The 25,851-nt window shown below is 35.4% G+C and overlaps 2 protein-coding genes across 2 annotated transcripts; both read right to left on the bottom strand.

Annotated features, from left to right (window-relative positions):
• Positions 1-1,556: 1,556 nt before the first annotated feature.
• LOC120423914 (transcription factor HES-4-B-like) lies at positions 1,557-6,295 on the bottom strand. The gene is made up of 3 exons (XM_039587895.2): positions 5,924-6,295; positions 2,801-2,896; positions 1,557-2,738 (listed from the first exon to the last, which is right to left on the bottom strand). The coding sequence occupies exons 1-3, from the start codon at positions 6,020-6,022 to the stop codon at positions 1,785-1,787; spliced, it is 1,149 nt and encodes a 382-aa protein (XP_039443829.1). The 5' UTR covers positions 6,023-6,295; the 3' UTR covers positions 1,557-1,784.
• A 14,432-nt stretch (positions 6,296-20,727) lies between these two features.
• On the bottom strand, positions 20,728-25,475 carry LOC120423897 (rab-like protein 6). Its single transcript, XM_039587878.2, has 4 exons — positions 25,017-25,475; positions 23,793-24,954; positions 21,172-21,574; positions 20,728-21,107 (listed from the first exon to the last, which is right to left on the bottom strand). The coding sequence occupies exons 1-4, from the start codon at positions 25,156-25,158 to the stop codon at positions 20,898-20,900; spliced, it is 1,917 nt and encodes a 638-aa protein (XP_039443812.1). The 5' UTR covers positions 25,159-25,475; the 3' UTR covers positions 20,728-20,897.
• Between the last annotated feature and the right edge of the window lie 376 nt (positions 25,476-25,851).

Consider the following 25,851-nt stretch of genomic DNA (forward strand, 5'->3'; position numbering starts at 1 on the left):
TTTTTTGAAAAAGTTTGAAAATACAATCAGAAATATTTTCACACTCTTTACAGATGCTAAATCAGATTTGCAATCAAAAAGTTTTTTACAGAAAATGCAATAAGTCCACCTAAAATTATTATTTGTTTAAAAGTGTTCTTGGTTGCCCAGATTAGTGCGCTGACCACGGGGACGCGCTGTCTTGTTTTTGCATGCTCATTTTCATTTCTTTTGTGTCGATGTTTGTGTGCTTGGGTGAGTGGTTATTATAATTAAATAATGGCATCATTAGTGCGCTGACCACGGGGACGCGCTGTCTTGTTTTTGCATGCTTATTTTCATTTCTTTTGTGTCGATGTTTGTGTGCTTGGGTGAGTAGTTATTATAATTAAATAATGGCATCATATTCGAGTACCGACATTTCCGAAAATTGCTTTTCAGCCTTAGTTTGCTGTGCAAATTGTAAAAAAAAATTTCATATGGTAATTATTTCTAACTAATTAAAGTGCTATCCACAAATGACGTAACATGTTTTGAGGAAGTTAGAGCTCATCACTGGCTGCACAAATTTATGACAAAATGGTCACATTTTACTCGGTTTGAATAGTGTTTGTGTTTTGGGCTGAAATAAACTCAAATGCCGCCACGCCATATTATAAATCGTTAGGTAATTCAAAAAAAATCTCTTCAATTAGTCTAAAAATAAAGTTATTCTCCAAGTCGTTGGATACATAATCAAAAAAAATTCCTGCTTTTATGTAAAACGAAACTATTGGCACTACGCCCCCCGGGGCATGGCCTTCCTCTAACGTGGGATTTCTGCTCCAGCGCCTCTGACGAGACAGGAGAAACCGGGACCGACGTTTTACTTCACCATCCGATAGAAGCTCAGTGGATAAGGCGGGAATCGAACCCGCGTCTCATAGCATCATCGGGATCGGCAGCCGAAGCCGCTACCCCTGCGCCACGAGACGCTTTTATGTATAACGGACGAATTGCTTTTGACAAGTCCTACTTTAATACAAATGATTTATGAAAAGTATCGAAAATACTCAAAAAGTAGAAATCAATTTTTATTTGCAACTGCACAGAGAAAAAAGAGTTCCCAAAATCGTGAACAAGCGTTCATGAAAATGGGAACCACGAACAAAGTGTTCAAATCTCATGGTACGATTTTGAAAAACGTACCATGGCATTTGAACACTTTGTTCGTGGTTCCCATTTTCATGAACGCTTGTTCACGATTTTGGGAACTCTTTTTTCTCCGTGCACCAACTCACACAGCAGTTGCCCCGACCCCTCTTCGATTTGCGTGAAACTTTGTCCTAAGGGGTAACTTTTGTCCCTGATCACGAATCCGAGGTCCCTTTTTTTATATCTCGTGACGGAGGGGCGGTACGACCATTTCCATTTTTGAACATGCGAAAAAAGAAGTGTTATTCAATAATTTGCACTCTGAAACGGGGATGAGATAGAAATTTGGTATCAAAGGAACTTTATGTAAAATTGGTCGCCCGATTTGATGACGTACTGCCTAAAATAACCTTAAAAAACATAAAAAATACAAACAATGCTACTCATTCTCGCAAGTAGGTATTTGTTTATTGAAATAAAATATAAAACTGTCACACACTTAAAATCTATTAAAGCTGCTTCTTTTCTTTATTCCACAAATAATAGATTGTGGGTTTTCAAATCAAATATTGAAATCGTTAAAGCTCTCAGTGATGCTAAATTTTCTAAAAAACTGGAAATTATTGTCCTGTATCACAACGTAAAACACCATCAATTAATCTTCCCCCTCTTCACCACGGTCTCCACATGTCCCCAGTCGAGTTTTCCTTCGAGTCATTTTCCTCCTCCCGTTCATCGTCTCCATCCTCGCTGAAATCATCATCATCATCCTCCTCCTCCGGATCTACTCGACGACTTCTCTTACACTCCCGCTCTTCATCCCTATCGTCCGGTGCCACCCTCTTGGCCGCTCCCTCCTGGTGCATCCGGATCCGATCGATCAACTTCAGGTTAGGCCGGAAGGCCGAAATTCGACTGCTTTCCTCCGGCGTAGGAGGCGTTGGAAACGCACTCAGCAGACTCTCCATCAGCCCAGGCCGCGTCTTTAGCATCGTAGTAGGCAACGTTCCTTTGTTCTGAGGCGTCCTCAAGTCAACCGACGTCGCTCCCTTGACGCTGTCCTGATCCGAAACGGGACTCAACGGAGGGCTTGGAGCGTACGGTTGCTTCTCGTGAGGAATTGGTTTAAAGTGGTTGGAACCACCGAGAGGTGGCATTCCGGTGGGACCTCCAGCCGTTGACAACCGTGGCAAAAACGGCAATCCAGTCGCGCTGCCATGTGGCATGATGAAAGCCAGCTCGCCGCTGGGCAACAGTGACGGAATCAACGAAAGTCCCTCCATTGCTAGGCGACCGTTGTTGTTGATTTCGTCGCTTGCTCGGCCGAACAACCCTCCAAACGTTCCGGCAGCGCCTGCTGCGATCGGCGTAGGAAAGCGCTGATATTTGAGGTACGACTTCAGGTGGTTCGTAACGCGCTGCTTGAGGCCGCTGTCCATGCCCGGGATGGTGCTAAAGTACTTGTCGATCTCGTCGACGCACTCGTTGTAGCCGGACTTGAACTTGTCCACGACGGTGGGGTCCACGGCCATTGCGACGGCCAGCTTGCGACGTTCCATGTCCTGGAGGTGTTTCACCGTGAGGTCCAGAATGTCCGCCTTTTCCAGCTTGGAGTGACGGATGGGCTAAAATGGAAGGTAAATGGTAAGATTTTTTGAATGATGATTTTGATTCTAGTTGAACTTACGTCTTTCTTCATCGCATCCAGAAGCAGGGCTTTGAGATCATTCAAGTAGTTGTTGATGCGAGCTCGGCGTTTCTTCTCCATAATTGGCTTATTTGTCTGAAAAATAGAAAAGGAAAAATTTAGCAAAATATTCTAACATGGCCATTTCAAATATTTTATGAACACAGAAAATATTGATTTCACTTAAAATAGAGGAACAACATATTTTTTTCCTACAGTCAACTAATGTTGACTTATCAATGCTTACAGCTTCAGAAATATTTTTTAAACTGAAATCATATAATAAGTGGTTCAGTAGGAAAATAGCAAGAAAGTTTCTTCTAACATTCATGTAAAATTAATTGTTTAATTAGGAAAAATGGGTAAATTGGATGGAAAAAATAACGATTCCTAAACCTACTCAATTTAATATGCACAGGAGCAGTTCTCTACGGAATCGGTCTTTTTTCTTTAATTTTAATTTCAGTATTTTTTTTTAATCCGGCTCTTTTTTATTCATAGCAAAAAACATAGAAAAATCTCTCACTCTCTCTCTCTCTCTCTCTCTCTCAAATGATATCAATAAGCATCATTTAATAAAATTTTACATTGTCAAACAAATATCAGATCATTTTTCGGAAAGCAAAATGAACCAACCAACCAACAAGAAAAATCAAAATATTGTGCTCCAACATGGTTAAAAATGCTGTCTCAATTCACCCCATGTGTCCCGATTGACCCCAGGTTACGGCAATGAATTCTTTGAAAATTATAAATATATTCTAAAAGTGGCTTTCTGTTATTTTAATTATAAATAACAGAAAACCCTCTTCTTTAAAAGAAAACTTTATATTACAAAAACCTCAAACAGATAGAAGTATTTATCCAAGATCAATAAGAGCCATTAAGAGCTACTTATTTGAGAATCAACATATTTATTAGAATATTGACTTAGATTTAAGTTTATCGTGCTACAAAATGTTGAAGCATAACTATTCTTCAATGCAGGTATCAAATTAGAGGGATTTTTGCCCAATTTTTTCACAAAACTAGATATTTCCGAAATTATACTCAAAATTTTAATGATTGCAATATGCGTATGAAAACTTCGATTTTTTTCGTACATTTTGAAACTAAAGAAAGTATTTTTTTAAGGTTCTCCAAAATTCCATAAAGCTACGTAATTTCGTAATCGTAATCATGTAACTCAATAAAAAAAGCAATCCACTTTAATGACCCCGAGTCTTTTGTGGGCTCTGTTGCAAGTTTCTGCTCATTTCTAGGCGTCCAAAGGTTATGTGTGGTGAGTCACCCAAAACCTCTTTTACGCAAATGGACCGACGTTTTACTTCCCCATCCGATAGAAGGCCAGGAGGATAAGGCGAGAATCGAACCCGCGCCCCATAGCAACTTAGGGAACTCAATTAAAAGTATTTAAATTTACATAGAAATCAAAGTATTTTTCTGCTCGCTCTCAGAATAAGTATTTGATTGGAATTCAAACACAATCTATTGTTGACATTAATTCCTTTAATGATAAATTTGATCTCATGATGGAATTGCCGGGACCGTGGTGTAGGGGTAAGCGTGATTGCCTCTCACCCAGTCGGCCTGGGTTCGATCCCAGACGGTCCCGGTGGCATTTTTCGAGACGAGATTTGTCTGATCACGCCTTCCGTCGGAAGGGAAGTAAATGTTGGTCCCGGACTAACATAAAAAAAGGTTAGGTCGTTAGCTCAGTCCAGGTGTAGGAGTCGTCTCCCTGGGTCCTGCCTCGGTGGAGTCGCTGGTAGGCAGTTGGACTCACAATCCAAAGGTCGTCAGTTCGAATCCCGGGGTGGATGGAAGCTAAGAGGTGTAAAAAGAGGTTTGCAATTGCCTCAACAATCAAGCCTTCGAACACCTAGTTTCGAGTAGGAATCTCGCAATCGAGAACGCCAAGGCAATGCTGTAGAGCGAATAATTTGATTATTTTTATGGAATTGCCACTGGAATTTTATTGACAGCGCTCGAGTACTTCTATCAAGCAGTAAACGATTGAATACTGTTCTCTTAATCACAGAAGTAATTAATTCCTAGAAAATAATGGACAAAATGGAAACAGCAAAAAAAAACCTGAACTTAAGTTTTTTTGTAATATTCTTTCTACTTGATATTATAAATCGTTATATTCCATGAAATTTCAATAATTTACAAAAAAAAACTTCGACAGATGTTTGCTTACTTTTGAGCTATTTATTACAAAAACACTTCAATTCTTTATCAAAGTGCCGATAGGCCGATAATAGAAATGGGTCGAGAAATTGTATATTCCCCCTAGTTTGCTTTTGTTTTTCTTGAAATAATTCAGAAATTCAGAAACAGAAATTAATAATTTATTTAAAATTTTAGCTTTGAAAATTACACTGCTCAGCATTTTAACATTAGCTATTCTAATTGACAGATTTAGATTTTAACTAATTTCCAACCAAAAATTTTGGGTGCAAATGCTGTAGAATTATTCTAACTAACCAAGCGGCTCCATCTCTTCATTCTTGAAAAGAGAGATTTAGTGGAGGCGCTTGGCTTCTACGATATTTACGATTATTGAGCTATTATTTTTAAGCCGGAAATGAACTGAAATTCAATTCTGTCGATTGAATTAGCTTCAGTGAGCACAATTCAACCAGAGCATTACGAAAAACCAGCAGATGTTAACATGAACTAAAAAAATGATTAGGGGAACAGCATCTAATTCCATCGTGGTTCTAATGTTGTCATATCAGCTCTTTAACATTCAATTGCAGATTGTTAAAAGCGTTTTCAACTGAACTCGAGTGTTAAATTGCTCAATAGGAAGTGAGCAATCATGATTTTTTCATCAATAATTTTGCAAAATTATTTGTTGAAATAGTGAAAATCATCAAATTGAATGGTGCTAGGAGCGAGTGCTCAGCCTCCCAAACATACGAGAATTTCCCCTAGTTGTTCTTGTCGTTTATAAAATGAAAAGATAAAATCCCTGTTTCACTCAAATATTTTATCATATTTTTGTTATATCTTTTCTTGAAAAACATTATTTCTGACATAACTTTCTAACTTTTATAAAAAATTTTAGTCAAATTTACATTTAATTAACTCAAGCACTATTTAATTAGCACACACCTTCCTGATTTCCGCCTTAATCCTTCTGAGATAACTCTCAGCATCCCGATCTCCACCACCAGCCCCATCATGATGATCACTTCTGCGCAGATTATCCATTCTTTGCAGGGTTTAATCTTTCCACTAAAAAGCACAGTTACTATCCCAAATCACTTCTGCCAATTCAAAAATTTCACTTCCGTTCACGATCACCCACACGATCCCCGGGGGCTCCGCTGAGTAATATCCCGATCTATCACCGTTCACTTCCGAACTGCGAATGCCGCTAGTCCTCGTCGACCTGCGCCAACTCAAAAAAAAAGAAGTTCCAACTGGTGTGAAGCTATTCGATCGCTCGACTCTCCCCTCGTCCTCTGCATCACTCCACATGGTCGTCGCCGTCGGTGAGGTTTGGTTCCCATGCTTCCAGAGTTCCACCATGCATTACCAAATGTTTGTTCCTTCTCCCTCCTTCTCGGCTGGTTCTTCCCAGGGACAGTGGAGTTGGTGGTAGGAAAATATGGACATAACTTTTTAAGATTCTTAAATTTGTTAATTTTAGACTTTTTTCTAAATATGAAAAATAGAATAAATTGCCATAAAAAATTAAGAATTTCGAAAAAACATAACATTTTAACATAAATTATAAACACTGAAAACTTTTTTTAAAGCATTATGATCATTGATCATTGAGTTACATTGTAATTTTTGTTTGATTTTAAATTATTAGAATATCCAAAATTTTCTCAATTTATTTAAAAATTTACAACGAAAATTCCGATACACACAACTCCTCCCACAGTTCCTCCCGTCTAGAACGCGTCCAAAATTCCCACGTTTCCCATTGCCCAGCCAAGCAGTTCAGTGAGTCTGTTCTAAAAGTGAGTGTGGTTGGCTATAATAAATTTGACTTTCATCTCGCTCTTGATCTTTTTTCCCACGCTAGAAAAACGGAACGAAAACGCAACCCCACCACCGGCTTTGCATGTATTGCGCGTTTATGTTGCTGCTGCTGATGCTAATGCGTCGTCGTCGTCGTTGGTCGTAGTAGGCGCGCGCAGCTGACCAAAGACGCATACAAGCTTAAATGGTAGAGGAAGAAGGAGGTGGTGGCGGCGACGTCGATGTCGGCACAGGATGTAAACAATCATATCGGACAAGGGAACGAAAACAGGCAGCTACGGCGCAGTGTTGTTATCCGTGTGAGCTACCTTTTGGGTGGAGAAGGGGGAAGGTGTGATGGGTGTGATCGTTTGGGTGGTTGGAGGTGATTTATCCAACTAAAAGTGTGAAGTAATTTTCTAAATTTTAGTAAATGTTAAAACTTAAGTACAGTCCACACAGAAAAAAAAAATCATGGTGATATTACATATGTTAGAAAAATGTGTAATTAATATAAGAGGTAATAGAGGTAATATTCAATTAATTTTGGTACAGCTTTCAAATTTACACAATTTTTTACTGTGCAGATTCGATTATTCAAATCCTCGATTATCTGAAGTTTCGATTATCCGAAGGTTTGTATAGGACTTCGGATAATCGAATCACGCACAAAAACTTTTTCGTATTTTTTTTCTTCTTACTTTCAACACCAATTTTGAGTTCTGCGACCACATTTAAGTCAAATTTTAAATAAAAAATGCATTTTTGCCTTCTTCACCTTACTGAGGAAAGGCTATAAAATTACTCAAAAAATGAATGAGCAAATGTCTGTGTGTGTGTGTGTGGTGGGATGTTGATCAAAAAAAAATTCTCAACCGATTTTGTCTGTTTTGGTCTCATTCGATCCGTCTTGAGGTCCCATAAGTCGCTATTGAAAATTATAAAGTTTAGTTAAGTACTTCAAAAGTTATGCTAAAAAAACGATTTTGGCTAAAGTCCGGAAGATTGTAAAAAGGGTGGTTTTTGTAAGAAAACCCTTAATGATATACATTTTTAGAAAGGTTAGAAAGACCTTTCTAACGAGTCCAAAAAAATTAAAGATCTGTCAACCCTATCAAAAGTTATAAGCACTTAAGTGTTATTTATACACTTTTTTGAGGTCGGATCTCAGATATTTTGGTGAAAACGTTGTCCGGATCTATCATGCAACCCGATGTAAGATAAGTAATCAAAAGACCTTTCCAATGAGTACAGTAGGTTGAGAATTTGACAACCCTATCAAAAGTATATTAATGTGAGGAAGGAAGGTGGATTAAGTAATGTTTTTTAATATTTCATTAGCGCCATTTTGGCCGCCATCTTGAATTTAAAAATTCTTAATAATTTTAGAGTAGTTTAGGGGTTATACATAAGCTCACCAGCCAAAAATAAGACAACGAAAAAAAAATTGTGCTTCGATTATCCGATTTTGATTATCCGAAGTGAAATTTTTTCAAGGCCTTCGGATAATCAAGTCTGGACTGTATATATAAATTTTGCTTCAAATACAAAAAAAGATTAAAAAAAAATTATGCGAAAATTACTACCCATAAACGACTATCCGAAGCCTGGATTATCCGCAGTTTGTATAGAGCTTCGGATTATCGAAACATGACAAAAAGACATTTGTTTTCGACCCCTTTTAGTTAAAATTGAATGGTTTATTGCCTTAAAAACTAATAAATGAATGTTTTCAATATTTCATCAGCACCGCTTTGGATTTAAAAATTCTTAATCATCATTTTTTACTCTTGATTGGATTAGGCTGGTACAAATTTTATTTATTGCTTTTGAATTTTTGAAAATTTTCGATGTTTAGTATCGCAAAAAGTTTTTTTTTCGCTATTTTTTTGTTTTCGTCAGATCTTACTTTTTTTTGAAAACTTACCCGGGCAGACGGTAATAACAAAGTTCATGCCATTTCAAAAACAAATACTGTTAAAATAACTGAAATGACTCAAATTTTGTAAAGGGACGAAAATATCTCCGAAAATATTCCGCAAAATATCAATACTTTTTCTCTCATTGATTCAAGTAATTCAACACCAGCCGACCTCGTGTTATCCTCGCGTACATTATTCCCCCACCCTACCACACTACACACACACGTGCATGGCCAACTACGCTGATCGCCGACTCAGGTCGTGCGCGCTGTCCCACCTTCACGCGCACCAACACGAACCCAAAACGTGTGCGCCGCCGCAAAATGCATAGGTATGCAAAAGGATCAACGCACCCCACCCCAAGCCAATCCAAGCCATGCATCCAAGCATGCCGGGGACCATGTGAAACATTACTCATTTTCCGTCAAACATCGTCAAACAAGTTAAGGGGGACGAAAATTCCCACACTTTTTGGAACGACCCTTCTCCCTGTATGAGTGCATGGCTTCTTTATAGAAATATACATTATTTTTAAGGGTGAACCGAATGAGACAAATTCCCATACAAGCAAATCGAAAGAATGAGACACGGCCTTCTGAGATCATCATCGCAGAAGGACGACGACGACGACAAAACGGACCCCTAATTTTAACAGGATTTTTTTTTGCGTGTTCTGTTTTGGTAACACACTTTGATTGTGCTACAGTGGGAACGCGTCGAAGTAGGTTTGGTGTTTTTGGTGAGTTGATGACCGGGAAATTCCTACTTTGGGTGACTTTACTGTATGCTGTCTCGAACAGATTCTTCTTCTTTACGGGAGGTTTTGGAGAGCAACGGAAATGAGCATTTTTCAGACAGGTCAGGTTGAGAATAGGGTTTGAAGAGAAGTTTTCTAAGATTTTTTCTTCTTAAGTTGTATCAATATACATTATTGTCTCTTACGTTACACATATGTTTGAAGAAAATTAGAATTCAATGAAAACTGAGTTTATATTTATACAAAGCTTAAATTTTCAGGCTTGAATCACATTTTTAAAAGTACATCTTGAAGCAAAATTCCTTCAACCCCCTAACCCCCCAACCCCCCCACGGCCCCCAAAAAAAACTTCCCCACTATTCACCACAAAAACCCTCCAGCATAAACCACTTTACCTAAAACCCCCTCCTACATCCGCCCAATATCCAACCTCCCCACCACAACTAAACACACACCCAATACCCCCCCAAACCAAACAAAAACTAAATTTCCCAATCCCTCCTACACTCATCCCCAACCAACATCCAAAAAATCCCAATTAAAAACTAACTCCTTATTAAACCCGAGGCACCAAAGGCACAGATACCCACAGTAAGAAACAAACCGCTAACGAACATAACAATCGAACAATATAAAATAAATTCCAACGGAGCAACTTAATAGCAGTAAACAGTATATAAAACATTAAAAATACAAAAAAAAGTAAATAAAAACCTCACCCCCATCCAACAAAAACCAAAAAAAAAATGTGTACCAAAACTAGAAACAGAAATATAAGCTTATAAACACACTAAAAACAACTCAAACAACTACAACAACATCTCACAAATTTAGTAGATTTTCTGAAAAAAATATAAATTCTATCAAAGCCAATGTTTTACCAGAAATTTTAAGAAAAATTTCTACTGGTGGAACTACAATAAATGTAATGTACAGGGTGACCACTCAAATCCATTTTTCAAATTCCCGACTTTTCCAGAACCTCAAAAATATGTTTTTCTTACCTGAAGAATGATTTCAAATCAATTTTTTTTATGAAAAGTCAATACAGTGAACTCTCTCGCTGTCGATATTGAAGGGACCGTCGAGAGCGGGAGTTATCAAATTATAGAACGGAAAATCAAATTAATCTATTTTAAGGGACTGAAAAATTTATTGACAGCTGGAGCAATATTGATATCGAGAAGATCGACAGCCAGAGAGTCCACTGTATAAACCATCGGACAGAATTTCTATAAAAATCTGTATGCTTTACACATCTTTACACTTGATTACTGTTATTATTCTTTCAATGTATTTTAGAAATATCTATGGAATTGTTGAAAAGATACTTTTACAAAGTATCCTTCAAAATTTTGTAAATTTTAATATTATTTTTTTTTAATCAATGTCGTTTTATAGAAGTGTCATTATTTAAATGTTTAAACTTTTTTTAAATGAAAAATCCAGTTTGATAACACTTTATATTTTACCACTTATTTTATACGACAAATGTTCTCTAAACTTATTTGTAATAATTCAAAAAAATTCTTATTAATTTAATCAAGCCAATACAAATTTAAATTCAAGTTGTCCCGTCATTTAAAAAAACATGTAAAGTCTTTTTTATGCTATTTAAAGTGCATTGTATAACGTTTATCAATGAATTTCTTATCAAACGCAGGTTTAAAAAAAATTAGAAGCACAAAACGGATAAAGACAAAAACACTTCAGAAAAACAATATTTATGAAACTAATATATAGCATAGCATAGCATAGCATTGGTGTCTACCCGTAGCTGCTACTTCGTTATTGACCAGGACCCCCAAACATTGCTCCGTGGACCACAGATGAAAAGTAGGAACCAATCATCACCCCTTCGCAATTTTCAAAGGTCCCTATCGTGCTGATCAATACCGACGCCGGCCACGACCAGTGGTAAGACACGGGGAAGTGGATGGGAATGTTAGCCGATACTTGAGTGATGGGACCGCCAAATCGACTGCGTCTCCGACAAAGTATCACATGAGTTTTGAGGGGTTAGTAAGATGGGTATGAGGTCAGGATTCACTGTGGTAGGTGATGCGACCATGATCAATTTGTTTATGGGTTGAAATTTAAAAAATCTTAGGCAGCCGGCTGCGGAAAGATACCTATCTAGGGATTTAAATATAGTATTAATTCGACCGCGATTCTCCAGAAATTCTCCGTCGGCGTGCCTTCCGATCAACGGTGATGTAGGAAGGGCTTCATTCATTAAAATTATTGTATATCATAAGCCTTAAAACATATCCGTCGACGTGCCTTCCGATCCTCGATGATATGGAAAGGACTTAATCCAGCAATACGACTTGCTTGTCTCAAAAAACAAAAATCGGATCGTTTCTATCGAAAACTATATAAAGAGAACAAAAATAAAATTCATCGGCCAACGAACGCGCGAACAAAAAATAAATGAAAAAAGAAGAAGAAGAAATCCAATCACCCCATGTACACAAATAGCGACACAAAAGAGACGGAAAATAACACGAAAAAACAGGACTGCGCGTCCACACAGGCACCGCACTCAAAATTTATTAAACTAATATATTAAAAAAAAACTTTGAATAAAATTTAAAACAGCCATATTTGCAATTTAATGATTTTTAAAGGGTATTTTTTCAATTTTGTTCAATCAGAACGAAAAATCTTCGGATACTTTTCCGATATCAAAAGTATCCGGAAATTGAAAATCAAGCTTTATCTGCAGTTGTGATATCCATAATCACACAAAAGTTTAAGGGAATCAAACATTTGGAAACAATATTTGAAATGACTGAATGAATTTAGTTTAAGATTCACAAATATTGGATTTGTTTTTTTTTTATATTCAAGTAAATGTGGAAAAATGAAATAGAAACATAACTATACGTTGTTTAAAGTTAGATGTTAACTTCACCTCCGTGTACGCACGAGAGCAAGCAGCAGTCAAGTGCTCAGTGCTCTATAGTTTTTTCGAAATTTTCCGCCGTAGTCTACCGTGATTACCCGCGAGTTTGCTCCTGCAGCATGCCGAAGGCCGGCCGTGGCCGTGGCAGTTCGAGTGCGGCCTCGAAAAACCCGCGAAGTTCGTCTACCGGCCGTGTGCAAAAAGGTAAACAAGCCAACGCCGTGTCGACCGCCATCGCGCAGGGGAGCGTGAGCGCAGAAGGCATCGACAAAAAGTTACTACATCCCGGATATGTCCCAAGATCACCAGTGCGAACCCGTTCCGGTACTTCCGGTGCCACGACAAACACGTCGACATCCGCCAACATTCCCATCAGGAACGAGTTCCAGATGCTGAGCGACGACGAAGAAAACAACAACAACACCGACGGTAGCAGCACTACCGACGACGACGAATACGATGAACGTGCACGGAAGAAAGTGTTGACGTCAAAAACGAATAATTCTCCAAAGGAACGTAGACCACCTCCAATCTATGTTTTGGACACGTTGACGGACGATATTGACGAGTTGCTGGAAGGCCTCGGATATTGTCTGAAAATCGGTAAGTCGTCAGTGCAAGTCTACACATTTGACAGCAAGAACTTCGACCTGGTTGTGGAGAAATTGAAGAATAAAAACTTCAAGTTCTACACATTCGATCCCGTGCAGAAGACTGCCGTGAAGGTCGTCTTGCAGGGGTACCAAGACCGCCCGATCTCCGGACCTCTCGGGTGCTGGAATTACGCCGCGTGACATAAAAGTCCTCTCGCGGAAGACAACGGTCACAGGTACACACACACTGTACCTGTTGTACTTCGACCGCGGCACCGTCAAAATTCAAGACCTGCGGAAAACTAAGGCGTTGGACGGTTTTTGGGTAAACTGGCGGTTTTACTCAAAGAACCCGACGGACGCAGCGCAATGCCACCGTTGCCAGAAATTTGGCCACGGCTCGCGGAACTGCAACCTCCCGCCCCGCTGCGTGAAGTGCGGTGAAACACACCTCTCGGAGGCGTGCGCACTGCCGTGCAAGGCGGACTTGGGGGACAAGGCAGAGCAAACCAAGGCGCGCATCAAGTGCGCCAACTGTGGAGGTAACCATACCAGCAACTACCGTGGATGCAGCGCACGGAAAACCTACATCGAGGAGCAGGTAAAGAGGAAAAAGCAAGCAGCAGCGTCCCACCCTCCTCAGCGAAGTACGAGCGTAACCGTGCCGGCTGCTGGTCATCGTACAGTTCCAGCGGACAACCCAGCGTTCCCTCCTGGATGGGGTCGATCGTTCGCCAGCGTGGTCGCTGCCGGTAGCGGCAATGCGGCCCAGCAAGAAGTCACCGGGGAAGATCTCTTTACCCTGCCGGAGTTCTTTGCTCTCGCGGGGGAGATGATGACGCGGTTCCGGACCTGCCGTAACAAAGCGGAGCAATTCCTGGCCCTTGGGGAGCTGATGATCAATCACATCTATAATTGATTAAATTTTGCTGTGATCTAGTTGTAAGCTTTTTCTATTCCTATCCCCTATCATTAGCAATTGCGTAAGTTTTTTGAAAACTTTTTCTTACTCTTGTTTGTGCATTTAATTAACAGTAATAATTGCTCTAAACCGAATTAAGACGTAACACACAGCTGAAATGAACACAAATACTCTGTTAGGTTCATGATATGTACAAATTGTAATTTGATTATTCACAAATAAAACCGAATTGAATTGAATTGAATTGAATTGAATGTTAACTTTTGTTTGATAAACATAGTCAAAAATAAATAATATTCATTGATTCATAAAAAAATATTTTTAAAATTTTTATCAAATGCATGCCACCATAATCATTCAATATTTCTTAGGATTTTTATAGTCTTAAATAGCATTTTTTTTAAATAGTGAAAGTAACCCAAAATTTAAAGATTGTTGCTGAAAGTGAATTGAGTGAAATTAATTTCAAAGGTGTTCAAAATATTTCAAATTATTCATATATTTTTAAAACAAGGATGCTTGGGATTCCCGACATTCAAACAAAAAATCTCAAATTCCCGAATTTTTCCCGAATTTTCGTGGATTTTGGCGAATTTCCGACTTGAGTGGCCACCCTGAATATATTTATAACTAAAATTTATAAACAGCATTGAAAAAGTTAGTTGAAAATTGCTACTTTTTTAAACCCTATTAATCCCTCTATCCAGCATCCCTTCTCAAGTATCATATTTAGCCATGGCCTCCTTTTCATCTCAATCCACTCATCACTTTTTTTCCCAAGCCTCAGCCAAATAAATCTTTCTTCTCTTCCTTGTTCTTTCGTTGGATTTCCTTTTCCCATCAAATGCATCATCGTTCTCTTTTGTGAAGCCTACTTCGTCCTACCGATGTGAATGTCCTCTTCCTGCTTCTCTCTCTCTCTCTCTCTCTCTTCTTCTCTCTCTCTCTCTCTCTCTCTCTCGAAAAAAAAGGATCTTTCTTAGCTTATTTTAAGGTGAAGCCGTTGATCATTTTCGAAGAAAATTGATCATCACTATAAAATATTCTGTATTAAATTCATTTTAACGAATTTCAGCACCAAAAGGAATCAGCATGTGCCGGTTGTTGCCATTTTGAAGCCACTGAAAGAATTTTTGATCTAAATCAAATGTGCTTCAAAATTTATATAATTTTGTGACACAGTCATTGGCGTCCTAGTTGGCAATCATTGATTAATGTGTAAGGTTCTATTCTTAACAACTTGTAGAAGGAATTTTGTCAAAATATTGAAAGCGACGCAAAATTTATATCTTTGAACGAAAAATCATGACAATGATGGAAGTCTTCACGTTAATACGGCGCACCCTTCGCAGCTTCCTTCGACCAGAAACAACAAAAAAAATACTTAAAAAAATTATTATGCTCTCTCGTGTGAGTCTCGTGTGTGCGTATTTGCTTGAGAAAAAAAGGGTCCCCTTTCATTCATTTCCCATCACATTATTATGCTGCACACGAATGAAGTGTGTTTGGCCAACCAACCAGTCAGTTCTTCATCCGTGGTGGTTTGGGTGCGGTGCAACCAGGCGCAAAAGGACACACTGAAATTCAGCCGAACCAGTTGGCCAAATTAAGCGTGGGAATTTCCCCCTCGACCGACCGACCTAACGTGGAGTTATGTTTCGCAGCGAGTATTTTGATCCCTCACGTTTGGCATTATTATGGTGGTTATTATTATTATTGTTGCTAGTAGTGAAGCACAAACACACTTGAAATCCTCTCTTATGAATGGGTGGTCAAAAATAGCATCACTTTCGATGTCTGATCAGTTTGCAAAAAATATAGTTAATTCAAAACGTAATGAGGTTTTAGTAAGATTGATTTTTTTTTCGGATGATTTGAAATACGGCTTTTAATTTTGAAATTAACGTCATGATTCGAAATCCGGACACTTAGTAGCATATTATTTTTGTTATAGCTGGCAAAAAATCATGTAATAAGTTGGAAATGTAGAAATATCATCAGAATGTAGTATAAACAATCAGTTTCAAGAAAATGCATGCAAAATATGTCTTTTCTAACAATTTTTCATCAGAATTTTAAAATTAAAATGACTTGTTGTGTTTCGAATTCCGGACACTGATAAAAGCTGATTCGAAATCCGGACACTTTTGCTTCGAATTCCGGACACTCGATTTTACTAAGAATCGCACAAATTTGGACTAAAATGTTAGTGAATGGCATTCTTTAGTTCTCAAACAAGCTGTTAACATTAAAACAATTGATAGTTTATATAAAAATTTGCTAGAATTCAAGGAAATCAAAACCATAAATTTCTGCTTTGCCTTCCCGGTGCTTCAAACGTCTATGAAATATTTCAAGTGAAATGTTTCGCATTTTTGGTTAACTTATGATTTTATTTTATATAATTGTTTTGGCATTAACTACAGCGTTCAAACAAACTTTAAATGAAAGTTGATGTTGAAATTCATTAAATAACACAGTTTTGACATTCATAATCCGAACTTATATCCAAATAATTGATAAAACAAGATGTAGTGTCATGGTTTCGAAGCGTCCGGGAATTCGAATCATGACGTTATTCCGCTGTCATCAATTTTTTTTTTTTAAATTGTTGAAGTTGTGAATAAGAAAACTTATGATACTCTTTGCCTTAGCAAAATCTCTGAATTGTTAGCCATAACAGCATTTCTGTGGAATAGTTACTTTTTTAATGCTCAAGTATTCTTTTCAAAAAATTAGTATAAACCAGACTTGAAGCATCGAGTCATTTAGTTTTTTTTACAAGTTTTACTAATTTTAGAAACATCAGAATTTTCAAGATTTTGTAGATTTCAGAAATGTTAGATTTTTTTATTATTTTGAAATTTTACAAATATTACAAATTTTACAAATCATACAAATTTTACAAGTTTTACAAATTTTACAAATTTTACAAATTTCAAAAATATAACAAATGTTATCAATAGGGTTAGTGAAATTTCACGATTTCACGGACAGCGTGAAATCCGCGAAATTTGGCTTTTTCCGCGAAATCCCGTGAAATGTTATGTTTGTGTGAAAATGTAACGATTTTTCTCAAAATAATTAATCAAACTCAAAAAGAAATAAAAATAATCTTATGAACTACTGTAGAATTAAGCGAGTGAATATCCAGAGTTTTATTTGAAAAGGACCAATAAACTATTGTCTTCCATATGTTTATAGGACCTAATCAAAAAAAACTCTTGATATCCTGGTTTAATAGAGCACCGGATTTGAGTGATAGAAATGACAGTTCTCCCATAAGTAGAGTTAGTGAAATTTCACGATTTCGCGGACAGCGTGAAATTCGTGAAATTTGGCTTTTTCCGGGGAATTCCGTGAAATTTTATGTTCAATTACTTATATAGGGTTAGTGAATTTTGACGATTCCGCGGAAGGGTGAAAAATTCTTGAAATTTATCAATTTTCTCAAATCACTTTTTTTTTAAATTACTTCATAATAAATATTTCAACCACAAAGACTATTTAAGTAAAATTTATTAGTCTTCGTTTGATAAGGTTGATATGAACCATTTGAAGAATTATTAAAATTTTCAGTTTCTATAGAAAATAACTAAATTTAGTAATATTTTAATTCGCTGTAGTACAAATTTTACTGCTATTTTATTTAAAGTGTATGATTTCAAAAGAAATTGAAAGAATCAAGCTTTGTTTTATTTAAAATAAAATGAAGAGTATTTTTAATCTTTGAACTCACCTTTTTAAAACATTTCAGATTTTTTTCTGAGTCCTGTTTTATTTTAGAAATATTTGATTATTTGTGTGAATAATTCCGTTGAAAGTTTAAAAATATTTTTTTTTTTGTTTTCTGTTCTTATTTTGAATAAAACTTTCGATGTCGTAACAATTTATAATATTTTTGCCTATGGATTTAAAATTTAGTTTTTTTAAAAAGAGAGATGAAAACCGTAAAAATTATTTCGAATGGTCTAAATGTTGAAGAAAATTTAAACTATTTTACATATTTTGGATGGACAAGATTGTTGAATCTTGCTTTGATATGAAGTTAAATAAAATTCAAACTGATAAAAAAGAAGCAAATCAGCCAAAACTGAGTATTAAAAAAGCAATACGCATGCCTTACATTTTGTTTCAAAATATAAATTGAGCCCATCCGTAAACCAGACGGTTTTTTTTTATAATTAGGAGATTTTTTTTGTCACGTTCACGTCAGTTTATTGAAGAATAATATATAATGAAGCATAAAAAGTAGTTTCTGTGATTTAAACATAAGATTTTCAGAGTTATTTTAACATTTTTCACGTTCCGCGAAATTTGCGTGAAATTTGGTGTTTTGAAATTAAGGTACCCGTGAAATTTACTATTTTTGAGCGTGAAAAATCACTAAGCCTAGTTATCAATTTTAAAAAAAATACCAATTTTACAAATCTTATCAAATTTATATTTTTTTCAAATTTATTTACAAAATTTTTAAAAATTTACAAGTTTGACAAATTTAATAAATTCAACAAACTTTACAAATTTTACAAATTTAAAGAAATTTTAAAATTTTAGAAATTTTAAAAATTTTACAAATTTTAAAAATTTTAAAAATTTTACAAATTTTACAAATTTTACAAATTTTACAAATTTCACAAATATACAAATTTTATAAATTTTACAAATTTTACAAATTTTAACAAATTTTACAAATTTTAACAAATTTTACAAATTTTAACAAATTTTACAAATTTTAACAAATTTTACAAATTTTATTTTTTTTACAAATTTTACCAAATAAAAACAAATGTTAAAATTAATCATATTTTTTAAAATTAAGAAATTTAAGAAATTTAAAAAAATAACAAATTTAAGAAATTTAAAAAATTTAAGAAATTTAAGAAATTTAAGAATTTAAGAAATTAAAGAAATTTAAAAAATTTAAGAAATTTAAGAAATTTAAGAAATTTAAGAAATTTAAGAAATTTAAGAAATTTAAGAAATTTAAGAAATTTAAGAAATTTAAGAAATTTAAGAAATTTAAGAAATTTAAGAAATTTAAGAAATTTAAGAAATTTAAGAAATTTAAGAAATTTAAGAAATTTAAGAAATTTAAGAAATTTAAGAAATTTAAGAAATTTAATAAATTTAAGAAATTTAAGAAATTTAAGAAATTTAAGAAATTTAAGAAATTTAAGAAATTTAAGAAATTTAAGAAATTTAAGAAATTTAAGAAATTTAAGAAATTTAAGAAATTTAAGAAATTTAAGAAATTTAAGAAATTTAAAAAAATTAAGAAATTTAAGAAATTTAAGAAATTTAAGAAATTTAAGAAATTTAAGAAATTTAAGAAATTTAAGAAATTTAAGAAATTTAAGAAATTTAAGAAATTTAAAAAAATTAAGAAATTTAAGAAATTTAAGAAATTTAAGAAATTTAAGAAATTTAAGAAATTTAAGAAATTTAAGAAATTTAAGAAATTTAAGAAATTTAAGAAATTTAAGAAATTCAAGAAATTTAAGAAATTTAAGAAATTTAAGAAATTTAAGAAATTTAAGAAATTTAAGAAATTTAAGAAATTTAAGAAATTTTAGAAATTTAAGAAATTTAAGAAATTTAAGAAATTTAAGAAATTTAAGAAATTTAAGAAATTTAAGAAATTTAAGAAATTTAAGAAATTTAATAAATTTAAGAAATTTAAGAAATTTAAGAAATTTAAGAAATTTAAGAAATTTAAGAAATTTAAGAAATTTAAGAAATTTAAGAAATTTAAGAAATTTAAGAAATTTAAGAAATTTAAGAAATTTAAGAAATTTAAGAAATTTTAGAAATTTTAGAAATTTAAGAAATTTAAGAAATTTAAGAAATTTAAGAAAATTAAGAAATTTAAGAAATTTAAGAAATTTAAGAAATTTAAGAAATTTAAGAAATTTAAGAAATTTAAGAAATTTAAGAAATTTAAGAAATTTAAGAAATTTAAGAAATTTAAGAAATTTAAGATATTTAAGAAATTTAAGAAATTTAAGAAATTTAAGAAATTTAAGAAATTTAAGAAATTTAAGAAATTTAAGAAATTTAAGAAATGTAAGCAAATTAAGAAATTTTAGAAACCTTAGAAATTTAAAAAAAGTAAAAATTTCAGTCATTTGAGAATTTTTTAAAATTTTAGAAATTTTAAACTTTTTGGAAATTTTAGAAATTTTAGAATTTTTAGAAATTTAGGAAATCTTTTAAATTATTTTACTTAAAAAAAAATTTGAAAAAAAATCAAGAAATTTAGACAATTTAACTTTCTTAAAAATTTTAAATTTATGTTTAAAAAAAGTTAAATTATAAAAATTTTAGAAAATTAAAAAAAATAATTATAATTTTTGGATATAGTTTTGAAATTCAGTCCAGATTAATTATTCGAAGTTTCGATAAACCGAAGTGAAATTTTGCCAAGGCCTTCGGATGATCGAGTCTGGACTGTATTTAAAATATATGAAATTGATATTAAAAATTTCAATAGTATTTTTTCTGTAGTATAAAAAAAATAAATCAAACCATTCTGTGTCGATTTCGAAGGGAACGCCGAGAAAGGGAAGTATTTATCAAAACAGGGAGGTTCATGGAGTCAACTGTATCACTATCAATATAAACCCCAACCTTTTGCTATGAAATAAAATCATTATGAAGAGATGGAATTTCGAAGTAAATAATTTCAACTTTTATTTCATCATTTGGGCTAATAACTTTTCATAAAATCTATTTGCTGCTCGCCTTTTTTTTTTTTTTTGCTTGCACGAAAAAGTACATCGAATGATTAGTTTACATCAATTGGATTAGCTTAGATAGTGTTTGTTTTTTAATCTCCCACGTAACATTGCTCATGCTCACTAAAGGAGGTATTATTAAAGATAAAAGATTCCAGTATTTCACGAATGTAGAGTAAGTTCATTGTAGTATAATATAAAAAAAAAACTCAGTTTTTGCACCGCGGCCAACCGCCACACACTTTTTCACTTGGGATGGAAATTCTTTCAAGTCTCAAATCGCTTCGTAAGCATCGTCGATGGGACCGCCGCCGTCGTAATCGCCGCTCGATTTCATCTGCTGCACAAAATCGTCCACGACGCTGTGGCTCTTCCGCTTGCTCTTCCTCCGTTCCTCGCGCGACGACTCGTCCTTTTCGCGGCTCGACTTTTTGGACTTTTTGTGCTTGCTGCTGCTGCTGCGTTCCTTGTCCTTGTCTTTGCTCTAAAAGTTACAAATTGTTTGTTTTAATAATTTAATAGAAATTGTTGGTGAAAATTCATCCCACCTTCTTAGCACTTCCGCTGCTACTCTTCGAGCAAGTCACGGACACGTTCGACCCGACGTCCTCTCCGCCCTCCGGCGAGCGCCTTTCCTTCGTGTCCAGCGACCAACTTTCGCTATCATTCAGCGAGCCGGAATCGCCCCCACCTCCACCAGGTGTGTCCGACTTGATCTGGTCAATTTCCAGCTCGATACTGGACAGCGAAAAGGCTCGATCCACCACGACCGGATTCGGTGACGGCGTTAGGTCATGCCGCCGCAACGGGTTGAACTTTGGCACCGATTCGGAACTGCTGGTCGAACGCAGCGGGAGATGTTGGGGTGGTGGAGCCGGTTGTTGCGATCCATCGCCACCGAAATTGTCGTCGAACCGGGACACCAGCGGGTTGTGATGACTGTCGTCGTCACTAAAGATGGAATCGATAGAAGATATTTAATTTAATTATCAACGAAATGTTCTATTAATTCTTTAAAAAGTTTTTGAAACATCACAAAATACCTCAATTTTTTTTGAAAGTTAAATAATTTTATTAAAATATATTATTATTTTGAAAGATTGAACATTTTATGGCTGAATATTTGCTCTTTTTCGATGTAACTTAATCTTAATCTCTTAATACATAAAAAGATGTAAATTTACACACTTTTCGATTCAGCACATTTTTTCTGCTACATAATCTGTCTACACTCAAAATCAGAAGTATCTTTAATTATTTAAAAAAAAAAATCAAACCTTTTAAAATTTTAGAACTCTGGGCTACAAAATATTAATATTCTATGATTCTGATTTATTTTTAAATCTACACTTCTAAAATTCATAAAAAAATACTAGATTTCAAAAAATAAAAAGGTCATCATTGCAAAAAAAAATCATAAATTTTAAAAAAATCAAGCATACATCGGAGATTTAATATTCACCATTTTGAAATTTTTAAGTTCTAAGCTCCAAAGGATCTAAAATTCTAAGATTCACAAATTTCTAAGATTTCAAAAATTGCAAAGTTCATGAATGCAAAAATAAAAAATAAATTAGTACACAAATTTTACGATAATGCATAGCTTTAAATATTGAAACCTTAAAATTTTTGAAAATGTTAAGCTTCAAAAAATTTTAAACTATGATTTTTTTTAATCTACAATTCTAAAATTCATCAAAAAGTACTTGATTCAATTGAAAGCTAAGTATAGCAATTAAAAAAAGTATTCAAAGAATCAGATATAAAAAAAACCGAAAATTTAAAGATATCCATTTCAAAAATTTTGAAATTCTATAGTTCTAAAAATCATAAAATAAAATTAAAAAAACGAAGATTTAAAATTCAACATTTTGAAATTTTAAAGTTATAAGCTCAACAAATAATAAAGTTAATAATTGTAAAATTTCAAAAATCATTGATTAAAAAATTTTAAAATTCAAGAAAATTCGTAGCACTTGGGATTCATGAAAAAATCCTAACTTAAAGAATTTGCAAATTCTGAGCTTTATATTTTTTAAAATTCTGAGATTCTGAATTATTTTAAACCAACACTTCTGAAACTCAATAAAACAAAACTAGATTTCAAAAATCAAAAAATTCAAATCGAGAATTAAAAAAATAAAAATTTAGGGTTTCAAAATTAGAATAGTCAAAGATTCCAAAATTAAACAAAAGAAAAATTCAAAGATTTCAAACCTATAAAATTTCAAAAAATCTTAAATTTTACAATTTTAATTAAGATTTTTAAAATTGTAAAATTCTAAAATTCTTAAGTTTCAAAATTTTTAAATTCTATAAATTGTAAAGTTCTAAAATTTAAATGTTCTACAATTTCAAAGTACCAAATTTTCCAAGTTCTGAAAATTTTAAATTTTAAGGCTTAAAAATTATAAAATTCAAATAATCCAACATTGAAAAGAAGAGATATATTTTACAATTCTGAAAAAAGTAAAACTCTGAAATTTCAAAATTCTATAATTCTAAAACTCTTGTCAATCTTAGAATTCAGAATTTTAAAATCCTAATTTTTTCTTTATTCCAAACCAGAGGAGATAAATTAAATTAATTCAAATAAAAAAGTCAAGATTTAAGAAATTTTAAAGGACAATTAGAAGAACCATTAAAACTCTAAACTCTAAAAATTAAAAATTATCTTTAAAAATAATCAAAATTTTGACAAGTTAGAAATTCTAAAATTCTCAATATTTCAAATGCTTTACTTTTAGATTTCAAAAGTTGAATAATGAAAAAATAATCAGCAATTAAAATAATTTCACAATTCCTTCTTTTTTCTAAAGTTCAAGAAGTTTGGAAAATTGATTCTAGAATTTAAATATATCAATAAAAAAAATAGATTAAAATAGCTCAAAAGTTGAAAATTCCAATAATTCAAAATCAATTTATGATTTTTTTTTCAAAATTCAATTGCGTACAACTTAAGCAAATTGTATTCTTGGTTCTTATTTCGACCGTTTCTTTAGCTTTTTTATCAAGACTTTGGCGTTTGTTCCGAGCTGCTAACTTGCCTTTCAATGGCCAGATTGACTGCATAAAGTTAACCGCAAAGATGATTCGTTGAAATGGGTTGAGTCTTTGCAAAAATATGCGTACAGCATACTTGAAAAAAAAAATGCATAGACTCGCTTACCTGTCCGACTCCTGCCCACCTGCCGCCATTTCCTGCCCTCCCACGGCCAGCTCCATCGTATCGTCCAGGAATGACTTATCCAGCACGCCTCCATCGGGACAAAACTCGTCGACATTGACAACCTTCCCGCCCGGGGAACCATGCAGCTGCTGACCACCGGTACTTACAAACCCACTACTTCCGGAAGCAGCTTCCGTCGCAATCGCACCCACCGTAGCACTCTTCGGAATCCGGAGCGCATCGACGCCGGCTGAAACCTGAGGCGGAGCCATGGCGGCCGCTTTGAGTGCCGGCGAACCCAGCTTGGCAGTGTTGACCGTGGAAGTTGAGGCCACCGCCAGGTGACTGTTCCGGTCGGGGACGATGATCGGGTGGCCACCGCCCAGGATGATGCTTTTGGTGGGCCGGGGAAGCGCTTCCAGTGGGGTCACTGGGGCCGATGAGGATGAGGGGGTGGGTTTTTTGCGACTGATGAGATTCTCCAGGAAGTGCGAGTAGTCGGACTCGGTTGATTTGAGGAACTCGGTTATCTCCAGCCGACAAATGTCCGCGTCATTTTCGTTCTTTTTGATGGATGCTTCCAGGGCGCTTCGTTGGAGATACAGGAACGGGATGCCGAAGAACTTGTGCAGAAGGCGAAGGCCAAACCCGTTCCGCATGGAACTGTCTCCGTAGACGATTTCGGCTGTCCGCGATTGACTGGCCTCTTCGATGAAGCCCTGGATCTGATCCTGGGTAATGACGCGATGGTGACCCATGTCGCAGTGATTTCCTAGTAGAAGCACCGGAATGTCCGCAGGAACCTTCGGCAGTTCCCGACACACGTAGTCGAACGTCCACGCCTTGGTGATGTCCATCATCATGATGACGCAATGCGTTCCCTTGTACACATCTAGAAATTCTGCGTCCAGCACCGGAATGTCCTCGGCCATGGAATCGGTGTTGAGCTTGAGCGCTCCAGTCTTTTGCTTGGCTTTTCCACGGTCGACCACATCCCACACCTCAACCTTGACGATGTCATCCGTGGCCTTAAAGTTCCACTGAATCGAAGCAACCTGGATCTGTTCCGTCGGATTGTACTGCTCCAAGAAGGCCTTGCCCTGCAAACGCTCTAGCAGACACGATTTCCCCACGTTCCGATCGCCCTTGATGATCACTTTCACTGCAAAGTAGAAAAGATTTCAATCCAAGCAACCCGCCTACTACTAGCTGCTGCCGACTTACTATTGTATTGCACTCCACGGGAAAACTTCTTCTTCAGCGAGTCGGACATCTGCTGGCCAACGGAGCCCGGCACCTGGGACGCTCCCGCAGCAACCCCCGGGCCATCGCTTTTCGTGGCCAGCTTCTTAAACACGTTAAACATTTTTGCCAGCGATTTTGATTTTCTTTCTCCTCAAAAAACCAGCAGCACCAGCAATCGATGACGATGACGATGGCTACTATGACCCGTTGGTGACCTCAATTTCCCGACAGCTGGACCGCCTCCCCGCCTGCTGTGGCCATCATTGTTATCACTCGCGGACACGGGACCTGCGAGTAGCAACTCTACACTTCGCAGCTATCCTTTAATCAGCCTCGGCCGAGTGCAAACAGATGGAACACGAAAACCCTTCTCGTCACCCAGCAGAATGCACTTTGCAGCTTTCATTCATAAAACACTCACACCAACCAGCAGACGACGGCAAACAAGAGGCAAAACGCTGAAACAACGGGGGTTTGACAGAATGACGCAGGCAAAACGGCCCCGGTGAGCGAACGATGGGTGGTTTTGGAGGTGGTTTTCATGGGTGGTATGAAGATCGGATGGTGGGTTGTTCGAAAAATACGAAGGTTGGTGATAACAAAAACTTCAACTCAGCCGTTGGTAAAGCAAATTAACAATTTTTGTTTTTATTCTAATCTAATCTAATCTGATCGTACACAAGCGCAGCCAGTCCGAAAAAGCATCCTGGAAGAACCTGTGGTAAGATTACGCCTCAAGTCCTTTCTTGCCAATATTAATGATCACCAGGGGCGTCGACTAGTCCAAAATGTTGGGGGGCACGGTTGTTTTCCG

The sequence above is a fragment of the Culex pipiens genome, chromosome 2 (assembly GCF_016801865.2).
Source record: "Culex pipiens pallens isolate TS chromosome 2, TS_CPP_V2, whole genome shotgun sequence".
NCBI lineage: Eukaryota > Metazoa > Arthropoda > Insecta > Diptera > Culicidae > Culex > Culex pipiens.

Bases quoted from the DNA above. Each gene is read 5' to 3' on its own strand.
- LOC120423914 (XM_039587895.2), bottom strand. From the start codon at position 6,022: ATGGATAATCTGCGCAGAAGTGATCATCATGATGGGGCTGGTGGTGGA. The intron at 2,897-5,923 runs GTGTGTGCTAAT...TCTATTTTTCAG, and splicing joins TTAAGGCGGAAATCAGGAAG to ACAAATAAGCCAATTATGGA. The intron at 2,739-2,800 runs GTAAGTTCAACT...CTTCCATTTTAG, and splicing joins TGGATGCGATGAAGAAAGAC to CCCATCCGTCACTCCAAGCT.
- LOC120423897 (XM_039587878.2), bottom strand. From the start codon at position 25,158: ATGTTTAACGTGTTTAAGAAGCTGGCCACGAAAAGCGATGGCCCGGGG. The intron at 21,575-23,792 runs GTAAGCGAGTCT...TTCCATCTTTAG, and splicing joins GGTGGGCAGGAGTCGGACAG to TGACGACGACAGTCATCACA. The intron at 21,108-21,171 runs GTGGGATGAATT...TGTAACTTTTAG, and splicing joins GCAGCGGAAGTGCTAAGAAG to AGCAAAGACAAGGACAAGGA.